The 21,379-nt window shown below is 39.7% G+C and overlaps 2 protein-coding genes across 6 annotated transcripts in view; one reads left to right on the top strand and one right to left on the bottom strand.

Moving 5' to 3' along the window:
* Window positions 1–303: 303 nt before the first annotated feature.
* Window positions 304–11,670, bottom strand: atl1 (atlastin GTPase 1). Of its 3 annotated transcripts, none has more exons than XM_085342533.1 (14): window positions 11,631–11,670; window positions 9,838–10,088; window positions 9,313–9,447; window positions 8,749–8,853; window positions 8,109–8,159; window positions 6,868–6,924; window positions 6,658–6,750; window positions 6,352–6,490; window positions 5,688–5,815; window positions 5,505–5,561; window positions 4,187–4,258; window positions 3,675–4,106; window positions 1,960–1,974; window positions 304–417 (listed from the first exon to the last, which is right to left on the bottom strand). In XM_085342533.1, the coding sequence occupies exons 1-14, from the start codon at window positions 11,668–11,670 to the stop codon at window positions 304–306; spliced, it is 1,689 nt and encodes a 562-aa protein (XP_085198659.1). The 3 variants fall into 3 exon arrangements, with proteins under 3 accessions (XP_085198659.1, XP_085198660.1, XP_085198661.1); XM_085342534.1 differs by having other exon boundaries at window positions 11,637–11,670; XM_085342535.1 differs by lacking the exon at window positions 1,960–1,974 and having other exon boundaries at window positions 11,637–11,670.
* Window positions 11,671–12,892: 1,222 nt separating this feature from the next.
* Window positions 12,893–21,379, top strand: part of map4k5 (mitogen-activated protein kinase kinase kinase kinase 5) — a 28,276-nt gene continuing 19,789 nt past the window's right edge. For all 3 annotated transcript variants that reach the window (XM_085343465.1, XM_085343464.1, XM_085343463.1), the window contains exons 1-3: window positions 12,893–13,291; window positions 13,614–13,844; window positions 17,466–17,523. In XM_085343465.1, coding sequence (XP_085199591.1) covers window positions 13,737–13,844; window positions 17,466–17,523 — 166 coding nt within the window. In that variant the 5' untranslated portion in view covers window positions 12,893–13,291; window positions 13,614–13,736. The remainder of the gene's footprint in view (window positions 13,292–13,613; window positions 13,845–17,465; window positions 17,524–21,379) is intronic.

Below are 21,379 nucleotides of genomic sequence, written 5' to 3'. Positions count from 1 at the left end.
TGCCCGCGGTATTTGTACAGGTGTGTTTGCTTCACGAACTAAAGGTGAAAGACCATGACACATTGCATCCAATGCTTAGAAGCAGCCACCCACTGAGGAGATGCTCTCGGCATATGCATGAACATTAAACAGTCCGTTATAAGGGTTAAAGAAGTGAACGACCAGTAGTGGCTTGCTGCAGCAGCCAGTACCAGAGTTAAAGAGTGCCTGATGGATGAGGGCATTCATCTGCCTTCCTCCTCCTCCGCTTCCTCCCTCGGTCCATCACGAGGAAATCTCTGACATGTTCTGTCTTTGAACTAATCAGTCCCTCTTCTTGTCCTGCTCCTCAGCCACCTCCTCCACCTGATGCCCGGGGAAGGCGTGGTGATACAGGTGCCTATGATTGGCTGCTACATTATACAGCTTGTAGAGAGCCTATGGAGAGAACATGGAGCTGGTTAGTTATTTATCTTATGGATTACTTTTGCAGGAAACACCAGAGTTACATTTTCACACATACACAAGATCACGACAACAAAGTCCATTCATTCATTTACCCATCATGCATGAACATGCTTATAGTATTAGAAAGCTGGTAAAGCTTATATTTCTAATATAAGCTGGTAAAGCTAAAGCTATGCACACATATTTTGTACAATGATCAGTGCATATCAAGTGGTTTATCACTGCATCTGTATACTTTTAGAAACAGAAACCGGGAGCTGGGATTTGGGTTTCTTCTTTAATCTAGTCATATGGATTAGAAGCATTTCAATACTGATGTTTTTTTGACTTCCTTTGTACCTTTGTAGACCTGAAAACAAGTTATTCTTATATAACTTATTCACTCTGTTTGCTCTCTTTATTTCCACACTGCTGAAACATGCACAGCAGGCTTCCAGTGGCTACTTTTATCAGTTTTCTTCATTCATATTTGATTTGAAACACTAAATCAGCTGCTTCATAAATGTTACATCTGCTGATTCTGACAACAAAAAATGGAAGGAGAAAGTAAGCTCCCTGAGAGCTGTTGTAAACCAGCTTGATTTAAGCCTGATTTAATAAGCTTAAAATGGGAAATCAGGGAGCACTCAGTTGATGTCTATACACAGCCCACTGTTTACATATAAAATTTAAACTTTAGGTCATTTTTCAGGACAATCCGAGTATATTTTCTGCACAAAATATGAAAACAAACTCAATTTGAATTTGATTAACACGTCATTCACAATCATTCACAACTAAAAAGGCTATAGAAGGTTAAAGATATGTAATATAATCTGCTTTAAAGTCAAATGCCATGGATTTATGAGTCTCGGCTTTTTCAGTCCTGGGCACATTTTGTTTCAGAAATTTAGACCAGGAAGGGAAGCAGTCTGTTTGGAAAAAGCTTTGTTTGCATCGGGCCAACGGCATTAAAAACTGCCCTATTACCATAAAAATAGGCCTTTCATCAAAGTGCTGATCGGCCTAATAATAACTATTATTCATAGAGTAATATAACAATGCAAATTTTGATCCAAGAGGGAAATCATCTGAAATCTTAATTTGAAAATATCTTCAGCAACTGTTTAAACTATGTATAGAAGAGCCCAATATGATTTCAACCATCAAAGCTGAAAGCAACCTGTTCATCAACAGTATCAAATCTCTTAGAGTGGAGAGGAGAGCAGAGGCCGTGATATCTGCTAAACTGAGATGGTTTACTGTAACAGAAAAATCAGGCGTTCATACTATTCATCATAACAGTCAAATAAAGTCATTAAAAATTAAGACAGAGAATTTTTAATTCATAAAGCAGCCTTAAGGTGTGAATTGAGGTGTCTTCATTCAGGGAACATAAGGCTGCACAAGAGGAAATTTAACTGTAGCTCAGATAATTTGAGCAGAACTTGAGTTTGATGACAACAATCTCATAGAAATGCACCAGTAGCAATGTGTTCTTGTTAATACTTCCAATTGATTTGCTCCTCTTACCTCGTTTGTGCTCCCCTGCAGAGGCGTTAAAAGAAACAAACATACAGTGTGAGCACATGTAGTGAACATGTAACACAAACAGCACATACAGATTCTTCGTTAACAGTGCACAATTGTTGCTCTTAGGCTTGTAGGGATTTGTTGCCGCCACTAATAAAGGAGGTTTTTGCCCCCTAGTGGTTTAAAGACACTCTTTCATTTCTAACAGATGTGGATGGATACTGTGTACTGTATTTGTCTTTAATGGCTAATTTTAAAGCAAGAAAGCCATATTTTCATATTAAAATAAAGTAAATGTGAACAGATAAAAGAAAAGGTAATGATTAATAATTATTAATTATTTTTACCAGTGACTCTGGTTTCATATGTTTTTCCTCAGTCTTCATCCTTTGTAACAGCTAGAGCAGCTAGCACACAACCATGTGTTTTATTGCTAATAGCAAATCTCATATCTTTTGTGCTGCTGTTAAAGGCTAAAGATGTGAACGTTTCCCTTCTAAACCATGAGGTAATTTAATGACACACATCAGTGAAGTTGATTCAAAACACACTTTAACTAAAATACAGCAAAAGTTCAAAGTGTTCTGATAAAGTGGGGATATGGCATGACCTTTAAAGTGTCTGCTTATTTTTATTTGTTCTCTAAATAGGGTCAAAAACATTAAATCACTAGAGATTATTAGCTTATTTTAACCTTCTGATCCCCTAGTCTGCTGATATACTGCAGTTCACAGGAAAGGAGCTGATATGCATTATTATTTTAGTTTGTTAAAAATTTCTATGCTTATTTGGATGAAATTGCTCTTTAGTGTTTGTTTACAGTACAGCTTCAGATCCAGATGTCCAGCAGCAGCCTGTATTCAGTTTGAATATTGCTATAAACTGCTATGGATCCATTTATGTCTTTTATTTACTGTGACATTTAAATTCACCCAATAAAGCTGTAGCTTCTGCTTTCCCACATTCATTGATGAAGATTTCACATAATTAAGCAGTGTGTTGTCCCACTTGCTCTTATAATACTACAAATCTATTCTCTACTCGTAAAAGTGGGGTACATGCTGCTCTCGGCTGCATCTGCATAAAGGGAGGGTTTGTACAATAATGCTACTGTCAGTGCTTGATGATTTGGTGGATTGCCTCAATCTGATTAAGAGACTGAAATAATTTTGTGCATGTTTTTCATCTTATCTGCTTTGCCACAAATGGTTCATTAAATTCTTTAATGACAGAGTCTTGTCTCGGGTTTGATAACTAAAGGCTCCACCCTAAGACAGGTGGAATATATATTAAAATCTTTGATTATTCACTCTGAAATATTCTTAGACAGTTTGCTTTTGAGGGTAACATTGTGATGTTTATCCAGTTGAATTGAGGTTTGCAAATGTGAAAAGGGTTGATTACATCTGGAAACATCATATTCCATTAACATTACAGGACACTGTAAGGACATTCTGTTTGGGAGTCGAGCCCCCGTAAAAGTTTGAACCTACAATCGTCCCTAAACTAATCAAACCGCAAGAGATACCAGACCTGATAACAGTATAAGTGCTCAAAACCTGAATGCATGTGATGATTTTCACTCACCTGACATCTTTTCAATACCAAACAAATCGTTCTCCTTTTTTCTTACTTTTATAAGTTGTGCAAAGTCTAAGCAGCCACCATTACCATCTAACTACTGATAAGTTAGACAGGTTATTCTTTTTATTTACCTGGTCCCACAGCGCACCAGCAACCTGGTCAATGACGGCACCGAGTTCTCGATATTCCCCAGAGTATCGGATGTAAGCCCAGGTGCACAGAGTGATCAGTGCCAGGCCGAGGATCATGTTGCACAAGCTGGCAATGATGTCCACGCCCACAAAGCCTGTGATACCCGCGGCTACGTACATGACAAAGATGACCACGAACAGTGTGGCCGGCGTGCGGGCTGCGTGGAAAATGTTCTTGGAGTCATTGTGCTTGATGTACTGGACGAACACCTCGTCGATCTCTCCCTCCAGCTGCTGCAGGTAGCGCCGGCTGAACTCTTCACCTCCCATCTTCTTCACACCCTTAAACACCTGCAGCGCCTCCTCTCTGATGGCGCTGTGTCGGGCTTGCAGCTCACTGGGGGCGAGGAAAGGCCGATCACCTCCACAGACCTGTGAGAAGTGACAGCAGTGAGTCGGTGAAGTCACTTGGTAGCTACTGGACATTCACTTACAAATCTGTTTTCACCTACCTCCTCCATTTTCTTGTTGTACAGATCTTTTGCAGCTGCAACAGCTGCTAAATTATTTGCCTCAGCTGTGGCCTGAGGGGAAGCAAATGGAAATATCATGTAAGGATCAATGTCAGCAACCAGAAATTAACAGTATGGATAAGCTTACAGCAGTGATCAGAGGTTTACGTCCACTCATCATTGATTTTCATGGTTATTTGGGGCTTTTAAGGATTTCTTTGAACTCTTCTTATATTATTATTAGATTCAGGCTCAAATATATACATACATCTAAGCTCATATTTTGTAGTATTTTTAGTAGCCATCAACAACCTTCTGGCATAATTATGGCTGGATATTTGACCACAGCCCTGGCTTTTAAGCATAGTCAACAAATTTTCACTAAGGTTGAGGTTGGGGCTTTGGGAAGGCCATTTCATAACTTTTGATGTGTGTTTAGGAACATTGTCTCATAAGTTTCCTCTAGCTGTTGATCTGAGACAAAGTTGAAGAATTTGGAGATAATCCTCCTCCTTTATTCCATCCACTTTGTGCAATGTACCAGTACCACTAGCAGCAAAACAGAGCATGATGCTAGCACCACCATGTTGAACAGCTTGTACAGTGTTCTTAAGTTTGAAGGCTTGAGCCTCGGTGGTTCCTGCGTTGTTCCTGAAAATCCTAATGAAGTTCCTCTCATGTAGGGGCAAGTTTGGGTTTTCTTCCAGACCTTAGCAAAGTGGTGACACATTTGTTTGAACTGATTATCTTGGAACCTGCAGTTGTTTAGAAATGGCTCCAAGAGATCTTCCTAACTTATCTAACTCTACATTTCTACTTCTTGGATCTTCATTGAGTTCCTTGGAGTTTCCCATTGTTCTGAGTATTGATCAATCCAATGATTGCTGTCAAACAAATTCTTTTTATGCGGCAAAGACAAACTACCAGTTGCTGTCAATCATGATCATTGATGAAAAGTTAACAGACCTCGCTGTCACAGTTTAAAATACTGCGAGATCAATTACAAGACTAAAGTAACTGTAAATATATATTTCAACATGCATGTATACTTTTGACTCTCTGTGGAGTAGAGAAAATCCAAAAATTACAGTAATTAAATTTAAAATTGTGCACTTGGTTTTTGTTATTTAAAGTCATTAAGGATATATGCCATCCAATCATCCTATCCTGAAAAAAAAAACAGTTCAAAGAAACCATTATAATCTCCAAATTACCATTAAAATAATGTCCAGATGAGTGTATGTAAACCTCTGACCATAGGTGTATCTTGAGTGCAAAGCTTTATTGTATGTTAGCAAAATAATCATTAAAAATATACCTGTAGCATTGACTTTGGATGTGGCAGCTCCTCGCCTTGGTAAATTTTGATGTAAGCCTACAAATACAAATGAAAAAGTTAATTTGTTACATTTGATCAGTCATATGCGGAAATATGGCACTTTAAATAAAGAAAGGACAGAGTCTGGTTGTTGTGCACATCACCACGATGCTTTGTTCTAACCTTGAAATACTCCAGCAGGCCTCTGCACGTGATTTTGCTGCCGTTGATCTCCTTCACATCGATGTTGCGAGGACTGAGGAGCCAGGGGACCAAGACCGTCAGGTTGTTTATAAACTCACCATCAATCTCTAGACAGAGAGGACAACGACTGGTGAGTGTGTACAGCATGGCAAAGTCACTCACTGACAGCAGAAGCCTTCTTTGGGACAAAATGCAAGACCCCAAAAAAACCTGCCCAGCAAGGCCTCGACGAGCATTAGAAAAACCTCCAGAGCCCTCATATCTCAATCTGAGCATTTTCAAGATATATCTAAACATGTCTGATCTATAGAGGCCCCACCAGCATCTTTTAAGACCTAATATCCTGATCGCAGATATCGCAGGACAGACCGAGAGGTTCCATGTCATGATTGAAGTGAGGGAACTAAACAATATTAGGTGTTCAAAACTAGAAGTACATTTGCAGAGTGCATCCTCCGCCAAGGTTAATGTCCAATGCTGATGCAGTATTTCAAATTTTATGGGGTCTTCTTTTGCCCGAGCGTCACCTCCTCACCAAGTTCCAAGAAATTTGGCTGCGAAGTTTTTCCCAAGCCTTTCACAAACAATACTATACCTGAATGAAAGGTGCATATGGTGTAAGTGAGCAATGAAGAAAATGTACCTTTGATTCTCCCATCAAAGTGTGGGTTGGTGGCCACTTTGAGGCCAGGGTGAGGCATCAGGAAGCAGGAGATGTTGGTGAAGCAGGAGTGGATGTGTTTCCGCACATTCTGCAGCTCTTCATGCTGGTTCTCTGAGATCTGGACCGCAAACACGAAGACAACCACCAAGTTTAAGATGTGCTTTGGTTAAGCTAGTCTCAGCAGCCGTAAGCAACCACATCACTGCAAAGGCTGCACAGGAAACTGATGTGACAGGACTGAAAGTGGTGTGACCTTCTATCTCAGTAACATCTGTGATGTCTGACCTTAAGTCTCTTCTCGAGGAACTTCATGCCGCCTTCCTGTCCATAGGGAAACTCATATGGAAAACTCCAGTCTCGAACCAGGAAAATCATGGACTAGAAAGGAAATTATAATTCTTGTGTTATAAAGTGGGCTCACACACTCAAATAATTTTGAGACATAAAAATGTGTTAATAGAAATACTAAATATATTTCCTTTAAATAGAAAATACCTGGAATGGTTTCAGGAAAGTCTCCTCCATAGCTAGTCTTCCATACTCAGTGAAAAGCTGAAATAAAGTAACAATATTGTAACAAGTAATTTGAAGAACTAATGTGTGAGGATGATAATTCTGATATTAATATATAAACAAGTCGAAGGAGTTGTAGTACTGTGCAAAAGTCTTGAACCACACCCAATTTATTTATATTTTGCTAGGAAAAAATGGAAATAGCTCCAGTTATTGAAACATGTGAAACCATATATGAAAACAGTTTATAAGGCATAAACAAAGCTCCTCTTTGGATTGTGGCCACCTTTTATTATGTCTTGTTTCAAGATAATCCCACACTGCTTCAATAATATTGAGGTGGGGAAACCAATCTACAACTTGCAGTGTTTCATTGTATTTTTTTCTTTCGAGGTATGCTTTTGCTGCATTGACAGTGTGTTTGTGTTTGATCCTTTTCATTGTTAAAAAATAATCTGAAAGAAGAGTATGGTAGACATAGGAAGAGATGGAGGAAGATGTGGCAAACCTAAAGGGACAAGCCAAAAGAAGAAGTCATGTTCAAAATTAAGACCTGCTGCCACTGATTTTCAGTCCAGTTCTTGTGTAATCTGGCCTACACCAGTCCTTTCACTTGGTTTCCCTTCCTTATAAATGGCTTCAGCAGCCTCCCTTCCACTGAGACCATTTCTGATAAGGCTTTAGTAAACAGTAGATGTACCAACTGAAGGGTCAGATGCATCTGTATAGTCCAGTGTCAGATCTTTGCTGGGTTCTTTTTTTCTGGTTTCTTAAGTTCACGACTTTCAGATACTGTTCACGTGCTGTAGATGGTTTATTTTAGACCTTTCATTTCTTTTTTTGTCCTCCGCTTGTTCAGTTTCCTCAAATTTTTAAGGACATACAGCACACCATGCTGAGATATGACATGCTCATACTTTGAGCTATTTGCTCTTTTTATGCTTAAATGATTCATAGGTCAGTGTTAAGTGGTTTATCGAGCAAAACAAAAAAACATTCCTGTGAAAACGGTCAGACACAACAACTAGACTGAAAATGAGTAAAAAGCAGCCAAAGTCCAAAAAGAAAAAGAAACTTTAAAAGACTGTCAGAAAGCCTGGAGAACTATTGATCAAGACCACTTTAAAATATATAAGAAGGTCTGGTGAAACGAAAGGAGGGGGGTAGCTGAGGACTTTAGTGCAGTACTGTATTTCCCTGTAATAACTGAAAGGCAATTTTACCTGCAAGTGCTGAAGGTCGTCCTCTTGCACATTCTGTGAGATGTTGTAAACCTGAGAGAGGCCATTGAGTTAGAGGGTTATTTTCTTTAAACATGTACAACTTGAAGAATGTGGTAAATTTGTCCAGGTTAAATTATTGACCAAATAGTCCATTAGGCATTGAGGAACAAACGGGACTAGCAGGCATAATATGTAACACCTGTGTCTTAGTTTGGTGTGCTAGCATGGAAACCTTTGTTATAAATCTGAGCTTGTTACAAACAGAGGAACTATTTTATTTCCAAAACAAGCATGCAGCTAATTAACATTAGACCTCCGCCGAAAGAGGAAACAGGGTAGGGACAGATGGGCCATTTCTGCTGAACAATGATGCAGTTGGCAGGTGTGCTTGAGTAGAAAGAAAAGAACTAGTTTTGGAGACTTATCACCCAAAACTAGACGTCAGTCTTGTGGTGGCGCTATAGGAAAACTTCTAGGGTCATTAACATCTCTAAAGAATTTCATGACAGTTTTATTTAAAAAAAAAATCATCACTAAGATAGTCCATCCCAAACAAACTTCAAAGTACATGCATGCATTTTTACAAATACTTAGTCTTTTCTAAAGCTAAGCTGGATCAGATGACTGAAGGTCACTGCACCTGCATGGAGCTTATCATGGTGCTCAAGGCGAACACAGTGGCTGAATCCCTCAGCGTCGACTGGCTGTCAAATGTGCCTTGCGTGTCCATTAGCAGCACAGCAACCTGTGTGAGGAGACAGATGAACGCATTCACCTTTGCTGCAGGAGTCAATATGTTCGCCGTGGATGTGCTGTACTGAGGAAAGTGAGTTTTAATACAGCGTGTGGAGTGTTTACACTCCAGAGAACAGAAAGTGCCTAAAGCAACCATTCATGTTCAGCAGCTCGTTTTGAATGAAACTAAAAAGAACGACCAACCTTTGATGCAAAATGTTAGAAACATTTGGCTGATGCAGGTATAAAAAATGTCCTAAACCACAAAAGACTCCTTTCAAGTTATCCAACCAAAGCTGCAGCTACGACTGTGAAGGTGAGAAGCTTTAAGACGACCTGTTGCCAGGCTCATTGAGAATATAAAGGTGTCACTGTAAAGAGGTTAAACAAGTATATGTGTGATATTTAATTAAGCGCTCAATTGCACTTTAGCCTACTTGTCAAGTCGTGGGATGAAATACAGTCTCACCTTTCTTCCGTCTGGTTTGTCCACCAGAAAGACCTCGCTCCAGATCTGGATCCCAGTGGTCTCCCTCTCTGAGCCGCCCCTCCAGGAGAAGCCGGTCAGAGGTTCTTCTGGATTGCCGAGCCAGTTTTCAGACGCCTGAGCACCAACAGATCACATGTTAGGCTAACAGGTCATTTTACCCTCAGTGGCTTTGAAATATTGCTCTTTTTTTTTTTTTTTTAATTTGATCTGCTGCTTGGAAAAAAGAAGGTATAAATAGGATAAAGGAAGATAAAGAAATGCATAGCCATTTTATTCCAAGATTACTGTACATAAGCAGGTTGGTGCATGCATGTAGTAATATAATATCATAAATATTCTTCTTTTTTTGCCAGTTCCTTTGCTATATTTCAATTTTTTTATGTGCTACATCAACTCACAAGCTAAATCGGGAACTTTTCCACCAGCACGACTGAGCCGATTCACGCACACAGACTGTATGATCTATACCACGCAGACTGGAGTAATGCTTTTGCAGAGACTTACATGGTTGTACATGTAACGCAGCATAAAGTCCATGAGGAAAGACTTGCCCTTCCGGAAAGCCCCGGCCACGGAGATGGCCACCACCTCACGATCTCTGACCTCCTCAGACAGCAGGATGCGACTCAGCGCCGCCTCATCCAGCTCAAAGGTGTGGTCATCTTTGACCAGCAGCACTTGGATGGGCCGAGCTCGTCCGTCTGGCTCCTCCTCCTCTGAGCTCCAATCATAGACATTTTTATCACTGAGGGACCCTGGAAGAGAAGACAGTCGTGGGAAATCATAAAACCTGAAGCAAGAAAACAGCATTAACATTACAGTCAAACACAGAGATGGAGGCAAAATGTTTTATTTAAAGAATTTATTGTGTCAATGAAACACCAACTAAAATGTTGTTGTGTGAGTTACTGAACAGCGAGAACGTCTTCACAGTGATGATAAGCGCACTTAGCAGTCCATTAAGTGAGGAAACAGGAAAGTTGAGTCCATTACTCCTTCCTGTTTCAGCTCCAGATCAATAGCATGGCCTGCAAGCTTGTTAATAATATTCCTAATGAATCAGGCCACACTCTTTTTATCGAATGAGATCATGTGCATTCAGAGGTTTTTTCCATGCAATGACTCAGTGTCTTTCCAGTCTCTGCTGTCTCATGTACAGTGTAAGGGCTAAATGGGCTTCCTGCAATGATTGGAGGCTTTCCGAGCTCCCAAATTCCCCACACTGTAATGTGTGTTTACTGAAGACGAAACAAAGTCCAAACACACACCACTAATTCCAGTCACTGCAGCTGTGGTGTTAATTTTGAGCTTTCAATGCAAATCAAAGCATGGATACAACTCTTTAAAAAAGCAGCAGTGACAGATTAAGGAGTAGCAGACAAAATTTTAAGGATGTGTTAAATGATTAATAAAGGGTGCCAAGAATGCACGGTGAATAATTCAGCAAGGAATCATCCAAGGTTTCGTCTCAGGCTTGAAGGGGACTATCGGGGTGGATTCACATCTCTTGCAATGGCCTCTTCAACCAGGCCTGGCATCATGAGCCTGCCTGGTTAACCTGATCGTGTTCCTCTGCTGCTGCTGTTGCTCTTAAAACAGCCAAAGACGTCAGAAGCGGTCTGCTCAAAGTGGGTCAGCCCAGATAAACTCTCTGATGACAAACAGCAGCATTTCACCCTTTCCCCCCTCACTCCTAATGCAGTCATTCAGCCCCTTCCTTCCCCTTGCAGGCCTGAATTTATAGTTAACACAGAGCATAGCGTGATGTCAGTGACAATCACCAACAGTGATGATGGCATTAACGGTCAGGGTGCAGATGGTGGTCCTGAGGACGATGAGAGGCTATCTTCTGATGCAATATTACATAATTGTATGCCAGATGCACCACGTACAATCACGAGAAGCTCACTGTGATAAACAAAATACACCAGAAGCTGGTTTTCAGGCCTCTTAGGGAGGTCCAGAGAGCACTAACAGACATTTCCCTACGCGCTGATTACTGAATAAAAATATAATATGTCTTAGAAATACAGGTCTGTGCTTGCTTATGCCTGATTAGACAATATTCCTGCAGAGACTCACAAAAGCACGTATTTCTCACGATAAATGGCGTCATGTATTGCTGCATTCAAATAAATAAACACTGGTCATGATACGGTCAAAACGAAACCAAGCCTTTCATCATGGAGTCTAAGATAAACATCTTACTGGCTTACACCCTCTCCTCCTCGGCAGGGAGGATAAAAAACGGTTTGTGCCGTCAAGAAAAGCAATGAAATATGAAATACTGTACGTACACTCACCCCAGCTGTCTCTTTCTGGACGGTGTTTCGCCATAATACTGTCCTTATATCCCTTTGATTGTGGGTTACTGAGCGACCCTAGTCGGTAGTCATGAGTGTATATCGTGGGCTGGGAGAATGCCCTGGCTCCACCAAAACGATGCTCGTCTCGCAGGAGGATGATGGAGCTTTTATTCTCAATGCGATGCAGCCATGCTGTATCTCGCTAGGGGGCGCAGTTCTAAAGCAGCAGCTTGAGGCATGGGACGACAGCTGCAGTTCAGCTTATATTGCAATGTCTACAGAAAAGAATGATTAACGATTATGTGCTTGAAAGTGCGACCAGAAACGCATTTCTTTGTCGCTGCCTTCACTTGAAATTTTAGCTTCTACCGGCAGGTGGCGGTAATTACACAGAGGTTGAAAGGTATGCCCCCTTCATGTGCGCTTTTGTAAAAATGTAAATTCCAAATGGGTAAAGCAGTAGTCAGTATGTTGTTAAAATACTACATTCAATAAATAAATAAATACAAATTCCCCTCTTTATTGAACTGTTACTATACGTTGAACTGAACTGTAACTTTATGAAAAGAAAACATCAACTCCTTAAAACAATTACCCATATCATATTCTAACACATGGATAAATATTATTGCCTTAAAATAAACCACTTTCATGTTGGGTAATAAAGGAAATTACAGATATCTGGTTTTAGACCTACTGATATCAGATAATTATTTCACTTAAATTGTATTAAAAAAAAAAAAAGAATAACCTAAAATATTACTATAATCATACATCAAAAAAATTCAGACCTTTTTCCACCAACCCTTTGAAAAATAAAGATATTCTCTTATTTAGAATATTTTTATTATTCCTGATTGTATTTTGTGGCATGAAATTATGCTTGTAAAGCATTTTCAAATACAGTAATACCTGCAAATGATAACTTTAAGGGGTCATAATTACATCTCAACAGAAATTTTATTCATCCAACTTTTTTTGAAAAGATATGCTGAGATACTAAACCATAACTACATCAAAAACGAGCCCATAAATCAAAATTTGGTTCGAATAGATAATAAAGAAAAGGTACTATTTTAAAAATGAGACGTCTAGATACATTTCATGTGCTTTGAATGCCCTTTATATTTTTATTTCTTTATTACAAATCGAATACTTTTGTTATATTATTAACGATGTAATAAATACGTGATTGTGGTTAGATTATTTTCCGTGATGCACTCGAATGCAGCAGCGTCCAATAACTGCGACTCCACAAAGATTAGTAACACACTGTTGCTTTTAAGGGAGCGTGTTATTTCAGTAAATCCAACAGTTTATTGTTTATGTAGTCTAACGTTAGTATTCTACCCATGAGCCCGAGGCTAATCTAAAACTGTCAGCCGAGGGAAATGACATGGCAACGGCAAAACTTAACGCTGGCTTGCGGGGATTTGAAGTCGACCCTGTCGCTTTTTCTCTGAAGGAGTGAACTGCAGCAGCAGCAGGACCAGCAAGCGAGTGAAGTTTACTACTGTTCCCTCGATAACAAAAGAGGGGGACCGCCTTTGTTTGTTTGTTTTTGGATAACTATTCGACGCCATCGCACAGTTAAAAGCCTGAAAACGATTCGGAGTTCAAGACATGCTCCCGCCGTGTTTGTGTTGTTGAAGGTATACACTGTTGAAGTTAAAGCCAGCCGAGAAGCTAACTTTAGCCAGTTAGCTAGCGTTAGCTGACCCGCCCGGATGCTAAGCCTCTCACCGGCTCTGGCTAATTGCTGGAATGACCACAACCTGCATGTTAATACCGTTATAATAGTCACTGCTTTTAAATGCTTGTCTCTTTATTACTTTTGAGGAGTAGTTGGCGGTAAATTAGTTAGTGCTTGCGTGACAGATGTCAAAGCTAAGCTCGTCCAGGGTTATTAATAGAGATTAATACTCGCTGTTTTTCTTTTGTGCACTTTTCCCCAAAAAACTTTCCACCTTTCAGGACATGGACAACAGGGACGGGCAGTCTGAGTAACACTGACTCAAAACCATTGTTGCATCAGATCATCGACACCACCGTTGGTCAGTCCAAATAAATGTAAAGGCATCTCTGGGTCAAGGTACCATGGATATCTTTACCCGACCAAGCAATGAAATCCAAAGGAGGAACCCTCAGCATGACTTTGAACTCATTCAGAGGGTTGGAAGTGGCACATATGGAGACGTGTATAAGGTACAGTGATGTTCCCACAGTCTATCATTAGAGCTAGAGATAACATAACCCACCACATCATGACTAATCAGGCTGTCGCTGTAATTTAAGCCAGAGTGGTGTTTGCTTTGTAAGCCATGATAACATGTGGCAAACACATTGACAGGAGCTTTTGAGTGAGAGCCAGGTTGTGCATCCATTCATGCGCCAAACATTGCATATGGTGGCGCTTACTGTTTTTTACTTTGTTATCTTATTTTATTGGTTGGATCAGTTTGTTACCTGTATTTTCCTGCTTGTGGAGGCAGTGTTGCTAAACCAGTTTGACTGTTGTGCTCAGGTCGTTGCTTGTATCTTCTTGTTAGTTTGCTCTACCACTTTTGGTGGAGACAATGCAACATACATCAGAAATACATTCACCACTTACTTCAATAGGTACACCTGTTTAGCTGCTTGCTAACTGAATATGTCATTAGAGAGTCACATGGGAGTAACTCAACAGATAGGCATGTGGACATGGTCAAGATGGCCTGCTGAAGTTCAATTTGAACATCAGAATGAGGAAGAAATAAAGGTGATTTAAGTGACTTTGAATGTGGTTGTTGGTGTCAGATGGATAGTCTGAGTATTTTTGAAACTCTTTATCTACTGGGATTTTCCACCACACTATCATTGGTTGGCTTTACAGATAATATCTGAAAAAGACAAAAAGTGCCCAGTGAGCAGCAGGGGAAAATGCCTTGTTGATCCCAGATATCAGAAGAGAATGGCCAAAATGCTTTAGGCTAATAGAAGGGCAAGAGTAACTCAAATAACCACTCGTTCAGCATACCTCGTTATACAGAAGTATGCAGAAGAGCATCTCTGAATGCATAACATGTCTAACCTTGAACCAGATGGGCTACACCAGCTTATGTTGTAAATTGCCCTTACTTAGTGTACAGTCTCTTATTTCTTATTTTTTATTTGCATTTTCCATCTGCCTGTCACTTTGCTGCTGGAAGACTACAGTTTCCCCCAGTCAGGGTCCATAAAGGATATTTCTATTCTATTCTATTGTTCTTTGAAATGCGGTGGAACAGGAGATTCACATCATGGATGTGCACGTGACAAATGTGCAGCAACTGTGTGATACTATCTGTTAATATGGGCCAAAGGAATGTTTTGACCACCTTGTTGAATCTGTGCTGTGAAGATTTAAAGCAGTTCTGAAAGCGAAAGTGGCTCCAGGACAGTACAAGGACGTACCTAATAAAGTGGTCAGTTACAGTACATTGTGTGATGCATAACTTTTCAGAATAAGAGTTCAGCTGTCAAATTTGTGTTTAGTTTTTGGACATGGATATAGAAAGACTGTCAGCAATAACATATGATTATTTGGTTCCTTTTTCTCACTTGCATATGCGCTGTATTTATTTTGCAGCTTTTTGTGAGACAGTCTAGTTTCGTAAGTTTTTCTTTTTGGGGTTTTTCCCTTTTTTGTGGAAAAACTGGGCAAATAGTCTTGAGTCTACAGTCTTTTATTGCAGTTAAAACCAGAGGTCCAAAGTAAGAAAGAGTAGAGAGAGAGTAATTGACTGTTCGGGTGATTTGTTACCATGTTCTTCTTGAAAAATGGCAAAGCTTTACTTGTTCCAGCTGCACATTTATGAGGATTTGCTCCTTTTCTTTGTCAGATTGTTGTGAATCTCAAACATCTGGAGAATCCCCATAGAAAATCGAATGATTATATTAGTGCGTTGATGTATTTGTTTCAAGCCAATGCTGTTTTGCGTACGTGTTATTAATTTGCTGGGTATAGCCGACTAACTGCCAGATGTTTCCCACTGTTTGTCTGGCTGCGGCGAGGTGCGTTTTGCTGGAGAATTTTCTTGTTTATCCATCTGTCGCACACAAACAGACAAACCATCTGATGTAGACGTGATGGTTCAGCCGGGCTCACATGGCCTCCCTCCATACAAAGCCTTCCTGGCCAGCGAGCCAGCCCACCCTCCACCCCCAGACAGGCCACCGGTGGTATGCTGCGCCTGGTATTCTCCCGGAGCTCACAGGCTCAGAGCTGCAGTGAGTTGAAATATGATCAGGCCCCTGTCTAAACATGCGTTTCACTATGGGTGTGTTCTGCCCTTTGACAGAGAAAGCGCCTTTAGATTTGGGAAAAGTCCTCAGCATGGCATTCCTCACCTTTGAATGTTTACTACATGTGAATATATTGGTTTAACAATTTCATGGCATCTCTGTGGAGGTTATTTTGGTTTTCTTTAGTTGTAGAGTAATTCCCCAGGTTGTGAATCTTTTTCTGGTCAATTTCCTGTCATATAACACAATTAGAAAGGGAAAAACCAATCTTGGAAGGCCAGTAGATGAATGGAGTATCGATGGCTTTGAAAATATTTGCATCAAAGTTAAGTGTTGAGGGACAAAGAGGGAACTAAGGGATACTGTAAATAGTCAGTCACTTGTAGTAAAATCATTCTAGAAGCTAGTCTCACCACTCAGCAGCCATCTTAGTTACACATCCATTATTTGACCAGCTATTTTACAGCCTTATCTAAATTACTTATATTTTGATTGTCACAAGGGCATTAAAACTGCACTTATAGGCTCAACAATCAAATTTGACTTAAAAAAAATGCTAGAAAAGTTTTGTTTTCCCAAAATAATGGGGTACCTGGAGGTATTTTGAGTTGTGAAAAGTGCCAGGTCTTTCACACTTATGATGTTTACTCACTTTGTTCTATGTATATGTTCAGTTTGAAGGAATCAGCCTCACTGTAATTACCCTGAATTTGCGCAAACATGAGACCAGAGACATGAGAGAGAGATGGAAAGAATCCTAATGGAAATGAGAAACAGTGTCACATGCTACATATTCTCTGCTTCATCTTGTATGTGGGTATTATAATGAAAACTCCCCCCTTTAGTGGCTTATTTCTTAGGTTGGTTACCTCTGCTTCAGGAAGTAACAAACAGAGGTTCAACACAAATACTAAACACACTTGAGTTTAAAGCAGAACAGTCACATGCTCTCGTAATATGTGCACAGTAGGAAAAAATTGTTCTGTTTTCTTAAATGTCTTTATGTTTGTGTGCACGCAGCTGCATTTTAAACAGTTTAAAGCTTTGTTTGGGTTGCTGTTTACATGTGTGAATCACCACCACATTCCACTACTGAAAGATGCCCAGGCTGCTGGGTTTTGTGGTTTATGGCTGATTTAGCCGCTCGTCCAGACATTTCACTCTCTCGGATTAGGCAGCATCCCGTCTTGACCTGGATTTGGACTTCAGTGAAACCTGCTGTAGCACAGGACTTTTACACATGATGGATGCTTTGTAAAATCTATGAAATACAAACATGCTTGTCGGCATTATGAAGTGATTCAGGGAAGAAACAAAAAATTAACTGAGGAATGACTAAAATATGCAGACATTCAGACATTTATTCATAAGTCACAGACGGTGTCCGGCCTTTCCCTGGTGGCTAATTTATAATGCTGGTTGGCCACAACTTCTTTTCTTTATTGACTTTTGTGTTCAAGTTTATTTGGTCTCTATAGTCAGTGTTTCAGTCAATACAGTTAACAGGCGGTGAGCAACCTACAGTTAAAGCCTCAGTTAAAATTGTGTTATTGTGTTTTTCAGGCTCGAAACATACAAACCGGAGAGCTTGCTGCTGTGAAGGTCATAAAGTTGGAACCAGGTAAGAGCTGTTACCTTTATTTCATTATCTCATCGCAGTGAAAAGAAAACACACAGCTTTTTAGCATTTTACAGAAAAAAACTCCCCTCAAATAACTGTAAAAAAAAATTTTTTTACTGCAACAAAACTGGACTTCTTACGTAAACTGAAGATTTTATATAATATTTATCAAGAAAAGGCAAATATCTAAACAGTGAAAAATAAATCTCATTTCCCAGCAGGAGTATGATGTGTGGTTTTGTGTACAAGGAACAGAAAGACTGGTTCCACTTTGGGGTTTATGCTGGTAATGACCTAGTGACAGAGTTAGCACGATCCAGATTAGTGGGATTACGGAGAGGGCTTTGTACCACCAGCGACCAGACAGAGCTCAGCTGATTAACAGCGAAGGAGGACATTCACTCCTGTTTATGCTTTTCTTTCATTCATCACATGTCTGGGTCAATGAAGAATCATAGGATCACTAATCAGTGTTTACATTTGTTCTTCTTGTCAAATGTTTAAATGTTTGATCCATGAACTTGATATATATTATTATTATTCTATATATTATTGTGCGGTAGTATGGATTCCTGCAGGACAGAGCATAAAAGTATGAATTTATCCTGACTTGGTGGCCTCGGCTTATGACAATGACTGAGATCAATGGTGCTAAATTTGTCTGATGGAGACCACAAGCTGAATATTTCAACTACAAATTTCAGAAAGCTGAAGCTGGTTGAGGGCCAAAACATGTCCCATCTTGTTATGTAATGCAGTTGAGCCGCAACGTATTTTCTTTGTTTGATTTTTTTTTCTGATGAAGGTTCTTGTTGATTAAGTTGAACGAAAGGCAGTTTATAAAAACGTGCATCACATGTTTTGACTGCTCAAGATAGTTTTTTTTTTTTTAATTGGCAGGCTGGTCGTAAACAGATGCAAAGAAACATTTCTCGTCTTTCTTGTCACGCTTAACCTGTTAAAAAAAAAATTAGGAAAGTGAGCTGCATGCCAAAAGACAGACTTGGCGAGGGAGGAACGTTTCTTGTTTTTATGATGGACTGTGCAAAATGGTCGATATGACTTGTGCAGACTTGACAGGTTATATAGGAATGATCAGAAAATATCAGATGAAGTGAGAAGGTTGGACTGCAAAGGCTTTAAAGCAAAAATTGTTACAGGTTAACTCAATAGATTATCAAGATGATCTAAACCTGTGTTCAGAGTTCCTTTCTTTTCTTTTCTTTTTTTTGACCCAGCTTTGGTCAAAGAAGGACTCCTTTCTTTACCTAATCTTTCGCAAGAGGCCCTCCTTTCTGTGCTCGAGGTAAACAGCTTTGGGTGGACCGTGCAATCAAACAGGTTTAACCAGGAGTGACGCCCATAAGAAAATACGGGACAGAAAAAGAGTTAGGAGTGGTAAAACCTTCTGGCGGTGAGACTGTGGGGCTTTTGACTGCAGCATTAAAAGAAAAATAACCACTGAACCAAATTGGTGTGGGTTGTCACTGTGTGACCATTAATGACAAATGGAGAAGGACATTTCTTTGTTTTTCTTTTTTTGGTACAAACTCATAATCACTTCATCATTAGTCTGGTCGTCTTGTGACTCTGTAGTTTTTAAGTTCTGTGTGTTTGCAAAAACCTCCCAGCAGTTTCCACTAGAGATTCTCAGAACTATGTCACCAGACTTACCTTTTTTTTTATTTTACTTTCTTTTTTTTAAATTTCAACACATAAACAGTAACTTTTAATGTTTCCTAATCTTGTTTCTCATCTTTGGATGGTTCCAGTTAGCAGTCAGTTAAAATAAAGCCATCTTCTTCTACCGTCAGATATGTTTTTAAATTAAAAAAGGACTTTATTTCTGAGATTATCGGTAACAGGTTTCGACAAAAGTCCTACATACTGAAATGAAACTTGACACGATGAGAGGCATAGTGTATATTCAGAGCAGGGGGAAGCGCTCGATCTGGGAGGAAGTGGCTAAACTCTTAGGCCTCTGCTCACCAAGAAGAGAAGATTGTGGGGTGACTTGTTATGTATTTTGTTTTCTGTACTAAGCTCACTCACTAAAATTACTCCTGCTCAAATTTTTGTGGCTCTTCAAACCCTTTGCTGTCAGTCAACAGATATATTTAAGATTGTTTGTGATCCACACTAGTTCTCCCTGTACACATGTGGTATGACATAGTTATAACCCTGTTCGCCAAGGTGAGGCTTCATGTAGGATTCCATGAAAAAAATTGGAGCTTTGCGTCAAAGCTGTCAAGCAGTTGCTTTCACAAGGTCCGGTGAGTGTGAGGCATTACTCATATTCTTATTATAGCCTCTTATCTATAGGACATTTAACAAATGGAGTGGAGGGAGTCAAGCAGAATTACGCCAATGCTCCACTTCCTCCTGTTGAGGCTTCTCTTGACCATATTGAGCACCGAGTAATTCAATCGTCATCATTGCACATGTTGAATGTGTAACAAAAAGTACAGAAGCAAAAACTATGGCAGTGTGTTGAGTAAATGGAAAAAGAAACTTTACCAAGTAGATTTAATTGTGAATCTGATTAAAGCTTTTTAAAGGCACATTAACAGGAATATCCCAGCGTGCGTGTAAAAAGCAGTTGGAGGTGTATTCGACTTTTGCAATACGTCTTCCTTCTGGTAAACTTTTCTTTGACATTTCAGCTATGTAAAAGCTGTAAGCAGAATGTCTGACATGCCACCTTGGTGACTGAATGAGTTTTCGGGAAAAAAGTCTCCTTCTGTGTCACTTAAAATAATGTGACGCACGGAAATGTGTGCTTTCTGCTATACTGAGTTATATGTAGGAAAATCAAAGGCATATAGATAGTGTTTGGTTTATTTTAAGACACGACTCGTGTATTGTTTAAATAGTTTGACTCGTGTTTGCATTCCAGGCACGTGAAAAAGCCTAAACTGTCCCAGACACACTGAAAACAGGTTGGCTGTACGCAAGTTGCCTAGTTGCTTGCAAAGTGTTTGTGCACAATAACGAGCCGCTGTGCTTCAGGAAGTTTTTCTGCTGATCATGCTTTCTTTCTGAGTATAACTAGCCCTGTATCAGAAAAGCTGACCCCAAACCACCTGGTTTGGTGTCTGAAGCACAGTATTGTTGTGTAATGCAGCTCAGTTTAATTTACTCTGATTGTATAACAGAAGCAAAAAAAGAGGTCTGTTCACATACCACCTCAGTTACAAGAATTCACAGGTTTGACCACAGCCTGGAAAGGAAATAAGTTTGTTTTCAGTAATTTCCTGTCACTACCAATGATGTGCAACCTACTATTTATTTAAGCAGAGAGTATATTTATGTGTGAATCAAAGAAAGTGGATTTTGTTCATCTGCACGTAGCGTTTCACTGGGAGAAAAGCTTCATCAGTTTGAGTACTTCTTCATTTCCTAACCTGGATGATTGATCGCGGAACCAAAGACATTTATATATGAACTTAAGCTTAAAGCATTGCCTGTGATGACAGTCACAGAGTGTAGTTGATCTTAACCAGCTGTTAATGTATTCCAGGGCTGTCTTTCTATGCTCAACTGGGACAGCTGAGCTTACATATTTTTGTCTTTTTGCTTCCTACTGGTTAAATGTGGTGGTGATCTTTGCTGAGCTGGAATGCTGCTTTGATAATGACCTATACCACATAAACTTTAAAACCTCTCATGTCATTGAGTGTTCTGTATCCTGCTGTATTTACACAGGGATAAAATATGGTGAAACCTTGGCAAACATGGGAAGACTTTTTGTTTACTGAACTGAAAAGATAACAAAGAGAAGATTTAGGGTTGTTTTTTTGCCTTTTTAAAGCCTAAAGTTTAAGGAAGATGCAAGCATTGTCACACGCTGGATGCT

This window comes from Diplotaxodon limnothrissa, linkage group LG19, assembly GCF_057381915.1.
Source record: "Diplotaxodon limnothrissa isolate DT_005_m linkage group LG19, D_limnothrissa_male_GT1.1, whole genome shotgun sequence".
NCBI lineage: Eukaryota > Metazoa > Chordata > Actinopteri > Cichliformes > Cichlidae > Diplotaxodon > Diplotaxodon limnothrissa.
The sequence above is the reverse complement of the archived record's forward strand: the minus strand, read 5'-3'. Positions and strand labels throughout refer to the sequence as shown.